This window comes from Barbatula barbatula (genome assembly GCF_947034865.1).
Source record: "Barbatula barbatula genome assembly, chromosome: 25".
NCBI classification, from domain to species: Eukaryota; Metazoa; Chordata; class Actinopteri; order Cypriniformes; family Nemacheilidae; genus Barbatula; species Barbatula barbatula.
Window position 1 is genome coordinate 7,974,263 of NC_136788.1, and position 18,595 is coordinate 7,992,857.

Here is an 18,595-nt window from a genome sequence, read left to right on the forward strand (position 1 = left end):
AAAGTCAATTTGAATTAAAGCAGCAACTAAATAAATGTGAATGTAAATAGTTCTGTTGGTGTTCTGTTTGTTTGTTAAGTGGTTTCTAAAGTATTTGAGTGGTAGGTGGTTAATTATGGTGGCTCAGATGGTTACTGGCCAGTTTCTAAGGTGTTCTAAATGGATGCTACATGGTTGCTAAGGTATTCTAAATGGTTGCTAGTTAGTTTCTAAGGTGTTCTGAGTGAATTCTAGGTGGTTGCTAAGGTGCTTCCAGTGGTCTGTGCAGTTTCAAAGGTGTTCTAAGTGAATGGTAGTTGGGTGCTAAGGTGTCCATAGTGGATGCAGGTTTGCTGAGGTGTTCTAAATGGTTGCTATGCAGTTTTTTGGGGTGTAAGAGCTGTTACTGTGTGGTTTCTAAGGTGTTCTGAGTGGATGCTATGTGGTTTTTAAGGTATTTTGGGTAATGTCAACATGGTTTCCAAAGGGTTTCAGAGTGGACGATAGGTGTCTGATAAGGTGTTTGAGTGGTTGCTATGGTATTTTCTAGCTAGGAGTTGTAGTTCCTCGGGTGTTACAATTGTTTGCTACAACATCATTCGAAATATCGCACGACTGTCATATTATAATCTTTTAAATGTCAGTATAGTCTATTCAAATTGTAACAACACTTTGTTATAATAAAATATATGTAGCATTTTCATTAGAACTGCACAATATTGTTGAAGAGTCCTAAATTTCTAAGAGTAAGAGTGATTTTTCTTTGTGAACGCCAGTATAACAGATGTGAACCAATACTTCCAAGATGACATGACTGATTCCTGCAAAGGATGCACAACTGCGGTTGTGTGTGAATGGGTTAGTTACCGTATATCGCCTGTCTGTACAATGTACCTGGATGACAAACAGCTGTCTGTTCACATTGGGTGGGTGGGGGGACATTATTTGGCGGCTCTTTTGTGTTACACAAAAGAGTGGAGGATGGTGCTCCCGTATCAGTGTGACAGTGAGAGCTTCTCAAAGGCCCTTAAGCACCAGCAGAGGTGTGATGTTGTGAGCGGTCTCCCATTACACCCCACAGAAAGCTTGGTGGGTTTTTCAGGGTGTCTCTCTCACTTTTTATATCTTTATCTCACGTCAACGTTTCTCGCTGTCCTGCATCTATTGTCCTGCTGTGCAAGATGACCTCTGTCCATCACCTGCCTATCGAATTTGATAGGTTGTCATATGCTACATTGTCAGTTCCCTATCGATACTTCACTCGTACTGCGTAGCAGGACGCTATGGGGAAAACTCCTTTTTCTCCGATGACTGAAGCAATTCAAAAGCGCAGTGAAACTGCACGGTGATTGGTTGGAAAAAAGCAGAGCTTTAAACCAATCGTAGCGGAGCTGCCGGACCAATGGCGATGGCACCCGCCAAAATGGGCGGGGCTTATGGCTATATAAGCAGACACATCGCCGTAGGGTCTTCAGATCTCTTCTCCTTCAGCGACGACTCATCTTCGCTTCCCGAGACTGACTGCTTCGCCGTCGAGAGAGCACCTGCAGCGGATTCGACCTCCTGCTCAGCGCCTTCGCTTCAGCGGATTCGTCAGCGGCTTCGCTCCGGCGGATTCTGTGGGCGGCTTCGCGAGCGAACGGTTCTCGCTGTTCAGCACGGTCTTTTCCCTGCCGCTATCCGGCGACGCTGAAAGAGCATATTTTCACACACACTTTCTTTTCAGAGAGTGTTAGAGCAAATTTCCTGCGGCATTCACGTGCAGTTTTCATTGCGCTACAATGCCGCGCCGTACCTGTCGCTCGTGTGGGGTTTTCCTACACGCCGCTGACGGGCACGAGGAGTGCGTCTCATGTCTGGGTCTCTCCCACGCAGAGGACGCGCTCAAAGAGACGGAATGCTCTCACTGCGAGAGTATGAGTCTCTCCTCTCTGCGCTCGCGGATAGCTTTCTTTTCAGAGAGTGACTCCGCCCCTCCCCCCCCGCCTCTGCGCGCACAGGACACTGTGCGAGCGAAGCAGCGGGGTAGAGGAGCAAAGCGCTCGGGGAAGCGCGAGCTCACGCCGGCTCGCCGTGCCTCGCCTTCCCCGCAGAGAGATGTTTCCCCGGTCTGTTTCACCCGAACAGATCAGCGTCCACTGGCGGCTGCCTGTGACATGATCTCGTTCGGTGGAAACGAACCGGAGGATGACGACGCCATGTCGTTAGCGGCTTCAGACGGGGAGGAGTTAGCGGGTTCGTTGGATGACCCCGCCCCCTCGCCGTCTCCAGAACCCGGCAGACACGCCCCGAATGCGGACTCCGAGCTCTTCCGGGTCCTCACGAAGGCGGTTAACGAGCTGGGTTTAGAGTGGTGTCCCCCAGAGGAACCCACTCGCAGCCGCCTGGACGAGTGGTTCTTGCCGGGGCGCCGTCTGGCTCCTCGTCAAAGAAACGCACCGTTCTTCCCGGAAGTTCACGGCGAACTCACAAAGTCGTGGCGCGCCCCCTTTTCGGCCCGTCTTTGACCTTCTTCCTCCTCTGCGCTCACCTCCGTGGACGGCGCAGAGGAAAAAGGGTACGAGAAGCTACCCCCCCTCGATGAGTCTGTGGCCGCACATCTGTGTCCGCCCGCCGCCATCGGATGGAGGGCTAAAGCGTCTCATCCTTCAAAGCCGTGCAGAACCACCTCGGCCCTCGCTGGACGCGCATACTCGTCCTCAGGCCAGGCGGCTTCAGCGCTTCACTCCATGGCAGTGCTCCAGGTCCACCAGGCGAAGCTCCTCCAAGGCATGGATGAGTCCGACCCTGACCCTGCGCTCTTCAGAGAGCTACGGAGCGCGACGGATCTTGCTCTACGCGCCACCAAGGCCACGGCCCAGGCGATAGGCAGATCCATGGCCAGTTTAGTAGTGCTCGAGCGTCATCTATGGCTGACGCTGACGGAGATCAAGGATGCGGATAAGGTCCCCTTCCTGGATGCTCCAATTTCCACGACCGGCCTCTTCGGACCGGAGGTGGAGGGTTTGAAGGAGGGCTCCAGCGGCCCTCCTTCAAAGACTGCTCTCATGTCTGCCAGGTCACCCCGTTCAGTTCCGGGTGCCGGCAAAAATGTGTTGATAATGTGCAATGTTGTAAGTGCGGGGCCTTTTCTAACGCCCACACCACATTCTGCAAAATGTTTAATAAAACACAAACATTGTCAAAAATAGAGCAAGCCTCCTCTTCCATTATCCTTGGGAGTCAAGCCCCCAAAAGGCGGCGTACCTCCTCTTTGCACCCAAACCCTTGCTGCCCGGGCCAAGGCCTGGAGGGCCATCCCCGGGGTATCAGATTGGGTTCTGGAAATAATATCCCATGGATATTCACTCCAGTTTGCTCGTCGACCCCCGCGCTTCCGCGGGGTCGTCCCCACCCGAGTGCAGGACTCAAATTCTCACGTTCTGCGCACGGAGTTGAGGAATTTACTGGGAAAAAGAGCCATAGAAATGGTTCCCCCAGATCAAATCGAGTCGGGCTTCTACAGCCGGTACTTTCTCGTACCAAAGAAGGACGGCGGCTTCCGCCCCATCCTCAATCTCAGACATCTGAATCGCGCCCTTATGAAACGGCGCTTCAGAATGCTCACGATGAAGCAGATCCTCTCGCAAATTCGCCCAGAGGACTGGTTCTTCTCTCTGGACCTGGAAGATGCTTACTTCCACATTCAGATAGCCCCTCGTCACAGGCGATTCTTGAGATTCGCCTACGAGGGAATTGCTTATCAATACACGGTCCTTCCATTCGGACTCTCTCTAGCTCCCTGCACTTTCACGAAGTGCATGGATGCGGCCCTTTCCCCTCTCAGACAGAAGGGAATCCGCATTCTGAATTACCTCGACGACTGGCTTGTTCTAGCCCAGTCGGAGGACGAGCTAAGATCCCACAGATCCCTCCTCCTCAGCCACCTGGAGTGCCTGGGACTCAGGATCAATCTTGTAAAGAGCGCACTGTCACCCAGCCAACGTATTTTGTTCCTGGGAACAGTCTTCGACTCAAAACGCATGACCGCCAGAATATCGCCAGAACGAGCTCTGGTCATTCGATGGCTTGCGGCCTCATTCACACCCGGGGTTTCACGCCCCCTCAGGGTTTTTCAGAAAATGCTAGGCCTTATGGCCTCTGCATCTCAGGTACTGAGCCTGGGCATCCTCCGGATGCGCCCCCTCCAGTACTGGCTGAAGCCCAGAGTTCCTCCACACGCTTGGCGTCTTGGACGACTGCGTGTTCTGGTGAATCAAGCCTGCGTAACCGCCCTAGCCTCGTGGAAAGATCCCCTTTGGCTAGAGCAGGGTATGCCCATGGGCTCCACATCCAGCCGGAAAGTGGTCACGACAGACGCCTCCAACACGGGTTGGGGGGCTCTGTGCGATGGCGAACCGGCCTTCGGCCTCTGGTCGAACCAGGAAAGAAGCCTCCATATCAACTACCTGGAAATGCAGGCAGTATGGTTGGCTCTCCGCTACTTCCTACCGGTGCTAAAAGATCGTCACGTCTTAGTCCGATCAGACAGCATGACGGTGGTATCTTACATAAATCATCAGGGAGGCCTCTCCTCAAGACGCCTTTTTTCCCTAGAATCTCACCTCTTGGAATGGGCCCAGTCCAATCTGTGCTCACTGAGGGCAACTCATCTTCCAGGCAAACTGAACCGGGGAGCAGATATGCTATCTCGGAGCAATGTTCCTTCGGACGAATGGACGCTCCACCCCATGTCGGTTCAGCGAATCTGGCAAATCTTCGGCAAGGCGGAAGTCGACCTTTTTGCCTCAGAAGACAATACTCATTGCCCGACGTACTTCTCGAAGGGCAAGGACGCCTTGGCCCACGCTTGGCCCAACCGGCTCCTCTATGCTTTTCCCCCGATCGCGCTCTTGCAGCAGACGATCAGGAGAATAAGGGATCAAGCGCACCGAGTGCTATTGGTAGCCCCTCTGTGGACGAACCAGCCTTGGGTCGCGGATCTCTCCCAGCTGCTAGTGGCAGCCCCGTGGCCCATTCCCCTGAGGCGGGACCTCCTCTCTCAGGCAGGGAACACGATATGGCACCCCCAGCCAGAGCTGTGGGCTCTGCTCCTTTGGCCTCTCGACGGGAGCCTACGGACCTCCCAGAGAGCGTACTGAACACCATATCACAGGCTAGAGCCCCGTCCACTAGACGTCTCTACGCCCTCAAATGGTCTGTCTTCGCCTCCTGGTGTGCAACACGTGGCGCTGACCCAGTGTCCTGTGACATATCGCTGATACTGTCATTCTTACAAGAGTTGTTGGATAACGGCCGTGCCCCTTCCACACTCAAAGTCTATGTGGCGGCTATTTCAGCCTCACATGCCCTCATCGGAGGACAAGGAGTGGGCAAGAACGATCTTATCGTTCGTTTCCTGAAGGGCTCCAGGCGGCTACACCCCCCTCGCCCTCTTACAGTTCCCACTTGGGATCTGCCCACGGTCCTGAGGGCTCTAAAGGGTCCTCCCTTTGAGCATCTGCTATCTACGGACCTCCGTTCATTAACGCTCAAGACCGCTCTGCTTCTCGCTTTAGCATCGGTGAAGCGTGTGGGGGACCTACAGGCTCTCTCTGTGAGCCCATCCTGTCTGGAATTTGGGCCGAACGACGCCAGAGTCGTCCTCAAACCAAGGCATGGCTATGTACCTAAGGTGCTCTCTACTCCGTTCAGAGCACAGGTCATTTCGCTCTCTGCTCTCCCCTCCTCCGAGCGGGACCCAGAGCTTAGTCTGCTCTGCCCAGTCAGAGCATTAAAAATATACATTGAGCGCTCCGCCCTATTCAGACGGTCGGAACAGCTCTTTGTGTGCTTCGGCGACCGCACCAAAGGGTCCTCGGTCTCGAAACATAGACTATCGAAGTGGATAGTTGAGGCTATATCGCTGGCTTACTCTTCCTTGGGCCTTCAATGTCCCACGAGAGTTAGAGCCCATTCCACTAGAGGCGTTGCCTCTTCCTGGGCATGGTATAGCGGTGTCTCTATAAAAGATATCTGTGCGGCGGCCTGCTGGGCTTCGCCGTCCACTTTTACAAGATTTTACAATCTGGACGTTCCGGCCCTTCAGGCCCGGGTCCTTTCTGCTTGAATTAGGTCGCTGAGCCATGGCTAGTGCCACGCCAGCACTTAATTACTTTGGGACGATAACCGGTCTAGGCCACCTTCTAGCTTGGCCCTCGCCGCTGTCAGGGTTTCCCTGCTTTACCCCGTCTCCGAGCCAAGGCTCCGAGACTATTTATGTTTTTCGTTCCATCTGTAGCACGGCGTGATTATACTGGTTCCCCATAGCGTCCTGCTACGCAGTACGAGTGAAGTATCGATAGGGAACGTACTCGGTTACTTACGTAACCTCGGTTCCCTGAGATACGGGAACGAGTACTGCGTTCCTTGCCGTGCTACGAGCTGCTGTGTCGTCGCTTCAGTCGAAGTAACCTGAAGACCCTACGGCGATGTGTCTGCTTATATAGCCATAAGCCCCGCCCATTTTGGCGGGTGCCATCGCCATTGGTCCGGCAGCTCCGCTACGATTGGTTTAAAGCTCTGCTTTTTTCCAACCAATCACCGTGCAGTTTCACTGCGCTTTTGAATTGCTTCAGTCATCGGAGAAAAAGGAGTTTTCCCCATAGCGTCCTGCTACGCAGTACTCGTTCCCGTATCTCAGGGAACCGAGGTTACGTAAGTAACCGAGTACGTTTTCTCAACAGGAAGGTTATGAACACTGTTGAACGCAGTTTTTTTCTAAGCTGTTAGACATGATTTCGCATGGCAAGCGACAAAACAGGCAAAACACTGCATAGATAAAGAGCTTCTATCTGACTCTTTATCACCATCTCTGTTTGAAATTTAAAATTGCAGGTTACTTTACGTTTTTTATCTTTACATGTTGTAAAAACAAATTCCAAATCGACGGCCTGGATTGTTAATGATTATAAACATTTCTTTTTAAATATTAAAAAGTTGCTACAAAATGAATATTTAAAATACACATTTATTTACTTCCATGATTTTAGTGCCGTATTTCAGTTTATTGCATGAAGCAACATTTTTCTTTATTTAAAAAATAGCAAATTATGGATTCACCAAAATGAAACACTTGACCAGATACCGAACATGTTTTTTTGCATTTCTTCAATTTATTTAGAATTTCTTTTCACAATTACATAAACTGGAGTGTCAAAATGTGCTTTTATAATTTGTCTTGCTTTTCAATAAAATACAATACAACTTCAAATAAAATTAAGCAAAACAAAGCACTCTCCCTGCTAAAAGAATGTAATGTAAGTGACTCTGTACCCCTACAACAAAAAAGTTCATTAAAAAGTGTCATTTAACGTTAGGCCTATAGGCTAAAAATACAAATAAACGAAAACTTTTCGATTATTATAGGCTACATTGCGAAATGATTTGAAGAAAAATAAAATCCAATGCAAGCAATTCTGACTACTGCTGACTTACAACCATATCTGTTCGCATTTGTCTTCCAAACCTCGCCCACAAAAGATGACTGTTCTCTCTGAAGATGCACTCGTGGCGGGGATGCACAGAACATACTTTGACAAGTTGTTTAGTAAAGGGAACTGTGTGCACCCGACCACTGTATGATGTCAAAGGATGTTGTGAGGTGCGGGACCGCCTCTCCAGTCTGAAGTACAGTTACAAGACCGGTAAAGACGCTTATTTATAAATATACTCCCGCGCGGCATGATACACTGCCACGATGTTTGCAGCATAAATAAAGCGCACATGCATCTCTCTCTCTCTCTACACTGGTTGCTGCTTGATCGTATCACAAGTCATGTTCGGTAACATTTATTCGCCCGTTTTCACATATTCGGCCGAACACCCGTTCATGTCTCTGTTGCTATTTTCTGCAGAACGTCTTCGGCCACCAAACATTCAGTGCATCCCAAATAATAGTTTAGTTAAACAATAGTTAAGTTTAGTTCTTTAAATGATATTTAGGCCGAAATTTTATTGGATTTCAATTAATCGAAATGTTATAGTTTTTAAGTTTTAGTAAACTATAATAACCTTGGTAAAAATTACAGTTGGATGACAAATTATTTATGTGAACACTTTTCTAGTCATAATCCGGTCATTTTTCTGAACCTTTCAAGATGAAATATAAAAGCGAAATGACCCGTATGTTATACCAAATTCTTCTTTGTCTACATTATAGAGATATTCACAAAATTTCAAAATTATGTCCAAAACTCTTTTTATAAAAACAATTTTACGTAATTGTTTACATCACTTAAGTCGGCCTGACATTAAGGGTTTAGGCCCGGCCCTGATCTCCACAGACCTGTTTGATGCAGCTCCCCTCTCCTCCAAACCCCTCTTTGATATAATCTCAAGATGGTGCACGTTGTTATAGAAACAATCCCATTAAGTGAAAGGCAGGCGAACTGGATCGCCTTTCAGAGAGATTACTCAACAGATGCCTTTCTGGCCATAGGGAGGCAATGGTTATGACTGCAGGGCTCGACTCCTGGTCCCGCGGGACGCTGGGGGGATGGCCCCTCGACCGCGCACACCATCGCTCACCCATTTGAAACACTATATGATGCAAATGTACAGATTTCAAACAGCGGTCCGTGAGGTAACTTGTCACACTGGTCTTAAACTTATTCATTAGGGACAGGTGTCAAGCATTTAGAGCTGTCAGTGCTGTGGTCCTTAAGCTTCGACGTTCCTCATCGTTGAACGTTGAGGGTCCTCGAAGGGACAATGGTCTGTCAAAGAGCTGTTGGAAAAAATAGACGGCTGACAGTCTCCATTTTTGTTTAAAACAAGCGCTTGCATTTTGCCGGATTGGATCTGCAATAGCAGCTTCTTTCCAAAAACTCCAGCATCAACCTTGCGAGTTTTTGGCACGCGTCCTCTAACGTTAGCACGCGGCCTCCGAAGTATCGACTGGGAGCGGGAACTCTTATCTCTCTCGCCCCATGCTTCCATCCTCAGAGGTGCCGGATGACAGGATAATTGGATAATTGCTTTCTGGCACATGCATCACGTCGTCCGAAATCGAGTTACATCCGTCTTTCTTCCCATGGAAATATCGGCATCATCAGAAAGAGACGGAAAGCAATACCTCTCTCCCCTCAGCACTTCCTCTGCTCTAATGCCAGCAGCGGGTTGAGGAGATGCCTCTGTAATTGTTGAGCACAATGCCTGGGTCAGAATGCCACACAAAGAGTTTAACACCTGGGCTTTCAATGGACGGGGTTTGGTTTTACATCCCTGTGTGGGAGTTGAAGCTCAGCCCTTAGATATGTGTGAGGTTGAGAGAGTCTTGTGGAGTTGGCATGCTGATGTTTGATCTCCTTGTACTGTTATGTATCCGTAGACACCTCAGTGTCTTCATTGCATTGTTCTCCAGAAACTCCTGTAGATGTGTGTGGCTTTATCGACTAGAGCAGTCTCCTGATTCATTGTTTTCTGTTCCTCTTTTGGTTTGGAAATGCTTTTTTTGCTGCCGTGCACCTGACTCCTTATTATCAGACTCCTCAGAACACATCCCACACTTTAAGGACTGTGCCTTATTGCACTTGCACTTTATGTATTTGCTTATAAAGATTTTCTGCCTCCATTGCCAGCCGCTGTCTTATCTTTACACAGACCTCTTAATCGAACTCTTGTCATTGAAAACTTATTTGGAAACATCAAACATGTTTTCTATATTTACCGCTTTTAAGTCTACGGAGTATACAAGATATCCATTTGTATATGTAGATGTTGTACAGAGTATGTTTACAATGTGTATGTGAAAAAAAAATCTTAAATGTTGAACCTGGAAATCCATAGCTATCCATAACCTTTCCCAGGTAAAAATAAGAATTGAATATATAATTAAATAAATTGATTACTTGTATACAATGTATAACTAATCAAGAATCAAGGTTAATAACTGTACCATTTCTCTACTCTCATTCACAACATTAATCTAAAAACAATAATTTATTTAATTTATTGACATTAATTGACTTTATAAATATAATAAAACAAATATCAAAGAATAAGTAAAAAATGTATATACAATAGAAGTAAATACAGTAAATAACTTAAAAATAATAATTAAAATGAAAATTACCCCGAATAAACTTTCCTGGTAAAAATAATAATCTCATGTATAAATAATATGAATATGTAATGTACTGGTATAAAGCAAAAATAGTATATAAAAAATAAGTAGTACAAAAAGTAATTATATATGTATAAGATATAAATAAATAAATAGTTTACTTGTATATAAAGTATAAACAAATAATTAAAAATCAAGGTTAATAACTGTACCATTTCTTTACCCTCATTCACAACATTAAGCTAATAACAATAATTTATTACTTGTTGTTGTCAGATTGACATTAAATGACTTTATTTTTTATATTAATTACATTATCTTTATAAAGAATAAAAATAATAATAAAAGCCACATTAAAATAAATAATTTATTATGGTTAAAAATAATAATAAAAAAGATTTCCCCCCCCGAATAACATCATAAACCTCATAATGACAAAAACTTGAGCTTTTTTACATCATTTCACTAAACATTTTATGTCTCAAACTGAGGTGGTGATATACAGATTACTGTCTTAAAAATATGTAATTGAATAAAAAATAAATTTTGTCTAACGTTACTATATTCTTCTCCAGGAACACCTGTCTTTAAAAAAATACATCGTAGACATAGTGACGGACAGCAGTGTACCCGCCGACAATGCAAGAGATGGAGAGGAGAGGCAGAAAGCTCGGAAAAAGGCCAAGAAACTGCGGGCACGCATGAACTCAAGGTGATGCATCTCTGCTTTCTCTCTCTCTTTATCTCTATTTGTCTCTCCCTCCCTCCGCATGGCTAAAGGCTGGTGTTGCTGCCCGCGAGAGCTTTATGAGTGACAAGGAGATGGAGAGCAGAGGCTATGTGCATCCCGGCTGTCGGCACGGCAACACTGATGAGCTTAATTTATGGCCACTCTCTGTGATTGGGGAGGAAAAAGTGAGAATCGATCTGTTAGCCCCTCCCCTTGCCCGCCCCCCCACTTTCACCTGTTAAGTGCTTTTCTCCTAATTGGTTGCCATCACGCTGCCAAAACCAAAGGTTTCACCAGTGTACAATAGTATGTTAAAGTATGTGTAAAGCATGCCTGTTTTTCCCTCTTCCAACTATTGATTTTTAAATGAAGTATCAAAGAAAATCAATAGCAATCAACAAATAGGAGGGAACGCGTCTCTGGTGCGGATCCTAGACCTGGCTGCTATAAATTTTATCTCATGTCACAACTGTTGTGTGTATGTGTGCATCTCATTGTAAAGTATGAGAGGAAATGGTTCGCTTGTTTGTCAGTTAAGTGGAAGCACCAGCGATGGGATGAGTTTATTCTGCGTATTACTCCAGGTTTGTCTATCTAGGGATTTTGCGTTGTCTGTTCTTCAGCAATACATTAAAGCCTGTGGAGACATAAATATCAATTGTTTTCCAAAAATGGGGGAAGAACCAGTTTACCGAAAACTTGTGCTCATGAGCTATAATTCACTTATTCATTGATTGAGCAATTAAAAAAAAAATGTCACACTTTTTATTTACATATACAATTTACATATACAATTTTACATGTAATAATTCAAACTAATTTATGATTAACATTGTATTGTTTACATGTTGCAACACACACTAACACAGTCAATACTACCTGGTGATCTTCTGACACACCGAAACTCTCTAATACCTTTCACCTGTGGCATCTATTTCCCTATCACAGGAATTTTTTTATTCACGCCATGAAAAATTGACAGAAAATCTCTGTTTAAGCAATGTGTTGAATTAGAATAGCTGAATTTCTATTTTAAATTGCCTGTGAACCAGAAGTTGCAATCCTTTTTACTTCCGTATTTTGACGCTTTTCTAAGTGAAACTGAATTTCGAATGATATTCAACAGTGGGCGTGGCTTTCGTATTTCTCTGCGATTTAGATAGGAGGTATAAAAACAGCTGTTGCATTTGGAAATGGAACTGGCAGCAGACTGACAGCTGAAGGGGAGGAGTTAACGGATGCTCCGCCCAAGCAGTCTAACATACCTCATTTGAGATGGATAGTCACTACAGGAAGGAAGTGCGTTTTCAGATTTTAACTGAAGATTATGAGGGCACACATTTTTAAAAGAAAATGACCCACATTGATACACTATTTACAAAAATACGCTGCAATATTTCATGAAAAATTGGCATTTACATTTTTTATTTCCCTTGGACTTTAAATTCAGCATTGTATTATTTTAGTAGGATAAGCACATATTATCCTGCAAATGTCTGTGTTTATAAGATACAAAATCAAAGTTTTCATTTGTACGCTTATCAGTTAACCCTTTACGCACATGGCCCATTAATCGTGTCTGCATTTTTATTACCTTGTTTTACATTATCATTCTATCAACTGTAACAAACTAAGCATCACTTAAAAGCTAAAACACTCGACATTTATGCTATGAGCTTGTTTTTGCAATCAATAAAATGCTTCAAAATAGGGCCCTCTTATATAAGATGTTAAAATGCTGATATGTCTTGTTTAGACGCATAAATAAATAAAGAAGTTACAAATATTTCCAAAAATAACTTTGACCACACAGTAATGATCATGTAGAACTGATTCTCTCTCTCTCTCTCTCTCTCTCTCTCTCTCTCTCTCTAAAAAATTTTTTAATGATATAAATAAAAAGTATCATGTAGGTAGTGCAAACTTGAAGAGATTTTGTAATACAGTACATGGAAATCTCCATCTCTCTCTCTCTTTCTTTCACACTCGCTCGCTCACTCATTTTCAAATGAAGTGCACCTTATTGGCCAAAGTAAAATAGCACAAAATAACACTTAAATTAGTAAAACAGACAATAATATCTATTCAGTCTCTCTCTCTCTCTCTCTCTCTCTCTCTCTCTCTCTGTCTATATACGCAGTAGAGAGGAGACCGTCAGTCTGCACTGCTTCTGAACTCATTAAAGCCGAGGTAGCACAGAGGGCAGATCAGCTCTGAGCTTTGGCGGGGAGAGTGACAACATGAGCCTCTTCTGTTCTCCGTCACTCCTGCGCTGAGCCCCGCAGCACTCGCACGGCGAGGGAAAAGCGGGCGAGAAGGAAAGAATGAAAGAGAGAGAACAGGCGCTACACGCCCATAAATCACGGCCGCCCACAGCCCCGGTTTGCTGATGTTGCCGGCTCCACCGCGGGGTGGAAATGAGCCGTTTTATTGGAGCACAGTGTGGTGTTTGTAAAACGCTAGAGAGCTTTTCACAGCCCTCCCAGGTCGCCCTGTCCCCGGGTGTCATTATAAAGCCCGTTCGGTCGTCGGCCGGACGCTGATTTATACGTTAAATATATGTCGTGTTTTTTGTGCGCAAACATGTGTGGATTTAATTACCGTGAAAGTAGCGTGTCCGTCCGTGTCGGTGGTGAATGCGAGACTCTCTTCCTCCTTTCCTCCTAAACATTTACTCCCTCTCATGTCATTTCAAACCTGTATGACTTTCTTCTGCAGAAGAAGATATTTTGAAGAACGTTGGTAAACAAACAACATTGACCCCCATTGACTTCCACCATATGAGCGCAAAACCACGGGGACATTTCACAAAGTATCTTCCACCGAAGAAAGAGTCAAATACAAATTTTCAATGACATAAGGGGCGAATAAATGACAGAATTGTTGTTTTTAGGTGAACAGTCACATTAAGGCCACAATTTAATCTTTTAGACCCTGTTTACCTCAGACGTTTATTTACCGTCAGGTGCATGTAAATCCTTTAAATCTCAGGATGTATCCGATATTTATACCACATATAACTCTTAATATATCTTTGTAGAATTTGTAGACGTGTGCAGCTTCAAATATTTCACCAGTCAAATTTTTCCTCCCTTTTCGTCATCATGGAATTGTCAAAATGTCCTCAGTTTGATTGAGAGCCTCTCCGAGGCGATATTAAATGTGCCGTCGACCGACCAAATGTTAACGAATGCCTCCCATAGTACACTTAAAATTCATACACGGTATTTGTTAAAATTGTGTCTGTTGGGGGAAGGGTTTGTGTGCGTCCGGCATGTGCGGAGGTGAATAGTGGGGCACATTGTGATGAATTGATGATTAGCTCGGCATTGTAGCTTTGTAGCGGCACGCCCCCCCCCGCTTATAGCTGGTTACTAATATTTATGGTGCCCGGCTCATTTAATGGGGCCTGCCGCGTTCAGAGATTGATGGTGCGGCGATTGCCCCGCTGTTTAACCCATGCGGGCGTAAAGCTGTCAGGGAGGAATATTGTAATGTGGAGGATGAGGACGAGGCCAGGTGTGGATCACTCTTTTATTCTGAGCGAACGGCGGAGTCGCAGTAACGGACAGGATTATTGTGCTCCTTCAGAACTGTCATTTGATCCCAAAACTGAAATTAATTGATGATAAAACAATGTCTGACTTTAAATCATCTGCCATGACCAAGATTGCTAGTTTTAGTACGAGTGATGTTTACTTATTTGTGTCTCTGTCTGTAAAGAACAGCTTGAAGTCATTTTCTACATATAATCATTCTACGTGATGTATGAACGTCATGTAGAAATATAACCTTGATTTGTTTTATATTGACTGAATAAGACCAAGTCAAATATTGAAATCTTAGTGAAACTAGTGGTAGAATTCAATCTCAGTATCTGCTTTTCATGGTCACGTTTATTGGAAACGAGCGTCACAGTACATTACTCAAGCTATTGAGCAATGAAAACGTATCCCAGTTAAACTAAGCAAAGATCACTCGGAAGTTAACTTAAAAGCTTAAGTGACTTCTTGAGTTTTAAGGATCGTGTGTTGATTTTCTCAACTCGCCTTCTCTTCCGGAACAAGACGTCTGAGTTTATCAGCCCCTGAACATCTATCCGTCAACCGTTTTCTTCCAGGAGCTGATCGATCATCCTTATCTGCAGGAGCGGGACGTGTGATTGTCAGGAATTCTACTTTGTAGACCACACCAGCGTTTTAGTGCTGACTGACAGCAAACATTATTTTGAGCTCGCTGTTTTCCTCATGAGAGGATGGGATTGGTTTCATTTTTGAGGGGAACAGCGGATCACCGCTTTTTATTTTGCATTTAAAGGAATGGTTCATAGTTCAAACTTGTCTTTCCAAACTTGTATACTGCTGGATAAAAAAGTAGACATTTTCGAAGATTTATTTTGACAACTCTTATCATTGAAAGCTTCAAAATGTGACCAAAAATTTCAAGCAGCAACCATAAAGTGATTATGCCTTTTTTCCTTTTGAGCATTTGAAGCCTTTGAGAGTTTGTTATTGCACATGCAAAACCTTATTCAGTTTTGGCCTACAATTGGTCTAAAACTTAATCTGTAAATTGCATTGGATAACAGCGTCTGCTAAATGACTAAATTTAAATGTAAAAACACTTCATTTTTGTGTGCACTGTCACTTTAAATTTGTTTTGAATAGTTTGCTGTTCTCTTCAGTGAACTTGTGTTCAATGACACAAAATAAGTTACAACATGATAAAATGTTTTAACAAATCTTTGTTTTGAAACGACATATATTTGTTCATTTCTGGGTGCGCTGTCGCTTTAAACAGTGTGGCTATGAAAGAGTTTGCCGTTCCCTTCTGTATAACTGTGTTTTTGACTCGTTCATGCTTGTTAGTTTGTGATGGCTGCTAGTGCGGCCCAAAGACTAAATAAACAGTTTGAGGCTCAGCTTGACCCTTTGACCTTTCCTTTGTTCTGCACGTCGTCTTATCTCCTCATGTCTACAGGGTGACAGCCATCGGACTCCTCTTGCTCTCTCTCTTTCTGACCAACTTGTTTGTGTTTACCTTTCAGGGCTAAGGAGTATGAGATGTCTATGGAGGCTAAGACACAGACCCCCGACTCTCCTTACAAGGCGAAGTAAGCTCCTTGTTGCATTTATAATAATCATACATTAAATCTGAGGTTTTCTGAGGTTTAAAACATTACTTTTTTTGACGACCGATGATGTATAAATACTGGAATATCATTTTATAATTCAAAAAATATTATGAGATTTTATTTCCAAAATGAGATTTTCATTTATTGTTCATTCCAATTAATATCAATCAAATTGCATTTGGTATGTTTTGATTTAAGCCATACTAACGTTCACAGCTAACTAACACATTACATAACAATAAAAACGTAACAAAAAAAAAACATGATTTTTGAAATTTTGGAAACAAACTCTTCAAATGTATTTAATCTAATGTAAGTTTAATAGACATTTAAAAAACTTTTTTTTTCCGCATTACAATTATTCTAGTGAAGAATTCGTTTTTTTCAATGATAGTTTTGGCTTGTAATTTATCCAGATATAATTATTGACCGCTTATGTGAGATTGACCAAATTAGCTGAAAATCAAAACTATAGATGTCAATGGGAAGTCCTCATCACGTTACATAAACAAACATGTTTGTGTTTAGGCTTCAGCGTCTGGTGAAAGATCTAGTAAAGCAGCAGCAGGGACAGGACAGTGGCCAGTGGGCGAGTAACAAAGTGTCCGGCCTAGACAGAACCTTGGGAGAAATCTCCCGCATTTTGGAGAAACAGGTTTGTACAAATCTCAAACAGGTGTGTGTTAGTCTGTAATTTACAACATCAATTTATCTGGTCAAAATGTGGAGTCTGTACTTTACTAGTTTTCGTATAGCATATGAATGGGCAAAACAGAGCAATATACTTTCTCTAATGAAGAAATCTGTTTTAACACTTCTCAGACACAAGTAATGACTGAACGGTTATATGGCGTCTGATGTTACTGTCATTGTTCCAATATTGGAACACATAGGTTTACTTTAATATTTCACAGCTAAAGTCTAATCCAATCATAACAAACTGTATATCATTGGAAAGGTTCTTTATCTGTCCACCTTTTCTACCACACCAGGGTGGTTCTTGGATTGCATCTGAGTGGCGTTTGTACCGTTCTGGCTTGAGGGCTTTATTGTCTCAGGTCTAGTCTGTGTGGATTGGATGTGTATTTGCGTGTTTGTGTGTGTGGAGGGATCGGACTTGAAGATAAGCCTCCAGGCAGCTCTCAGCAATAACTTCCCCGAACCGCCTGGCTTTGGCTGCCGTCTTCCCCCGTCTCGCAGCGTATGCAGAGTATCGCTTTCCATCCTTAACTCTCTGCCCTCGGTTATTTGGTAATGAGGGCCAGATTAGGTGCTTGTTTTCATTGCCGCAGATGTTATTAATTGGCGGAGCTCCCCGTTTGTTAAACAGGCGAACATGTTTCCAAGCGTTTGGCTGGCTTCGTTGGCTACCGTCGTGCATTGTGGCTTTTATACAATAATATGTTGGTTTTTCAAATGTAAATATAATGCGAACGACTTGAGGTAAAAACGCAGGGGAGCTTTTGAAGAATCTGCATCTTTGGTTTCGAGATCTCTTGAAGCTCACTTGGCAAGCTACAATGCGGCGGGAGTCATGTTTACTTCAGTGCTGTACCACTGTTTTAATAAGAGCTGGGATGTTTTATCTGTTCGTCCTTTCTGTCGTTTCTGTACATGATTTAGTGTAGATTAGGAGAACTGTTGACGCTTGAGAATGGTTAAACTTTAAAGACCTTTTATCAATGCCGAAACTTCTCGTCGAAATCGCTGTTTCAAGTGATTTTGGACAAGTTGGTTCACGTTTAGCATTTCAATGCTGTCATTTTATTGTTCCTTTTATCTGCTCAACATAAGGTTCAACCATTTTTGTAGGTGTCTTTGTATTAAACTTGTATTATTTTGAAACCAAGGGCATTGTGAGTAAATGGTGACCTTTCTATTATACAAAACAAATAATTTATGGTTGAACAATGGTTTTGTGATTTCAGAATTGTCACTTAGTCTTAGTCTTCTAAGGGTTTACATTTTACAGTTTTATCTCATTTATTGAATTAAACAAGCAATCAAATGTAAATAACCTTTTGTGGAAATAGTCCAGATTGATGTACGGATGGCATATTGGTACAATATTTGCCTTTTAATGCATTTAATTACAAAAACACTAAACTTTAAAGATATTTATTGACATGGAAAAATTGGCAAATAGGCATATTACATTGTTTTATGAAATGTGGGTTTATTCTTCTACACAGCAAAATGCATAGAACTAATTCGCATTTGATTTTAAATTCTTCTCAAAGCTTTGAATAGAACTACGCGATGTGCATACAAAACTTTAAATACAACATAAACAATATATTTAAGTCAAGAGTGAGGATGTCAGTTTTAGACAATACTCCTGCAAACCTTGGCGTGGCGTTCGCTAAAGCATTTCGTCTCAGAGGCAAACACTCATTTCAGGTCTTTGTTGGCTGTGAGAATACACAGATCAATATGAAGAGAACGTATAGGGGGTGTGTCACATTTTGGTAATGAAACATTTACGACTTCTGCTGGTGTCGTTCTGTAATACACTTATCAAACGAGGGGAAGTGTGGTTTGGTTAGTGGGTGGGTAGATGGTGCATTGATGGTGTTCCTGTATTGACAAGTGGGAGGAGATGCAGGATGTTAATAGTGTTCCTGGAGGCACAGGAGAAAGGTAAGAG

General features: G+C 43.5%; 1 protein-coding gene across 2 annotated transcripts in view; it reads left to right on the plus strand.

The window, feature by feature from the left end:
- scaper (S-phase cyclin A-associated protein in the ER) overlaps positions 1-18,595 on the plus strand; it is a 105,301-nt gene that overhangs the window by 34,572 nt on the left and 52,134 nt on the right. For both annotated transcript variants that reach the window (XM_079449835.1, XM_079449834.1), the window contains 3 exons: positions 10,660-10,796; positions 15,862-15,927; positions 16,477-16,603. In XM_079449835.1, coding sequence (XP_079305961.1) covers positions 10,660-10,796; positions 15,862-15,927; positions 16,477-16,603 — 330 coding nt within the window. The remainder of the gene's footprint in view (positions 1-10,659; positions 10,797-15,861; positions 15,928-16,476; positions 16,604-18,595) is intronic.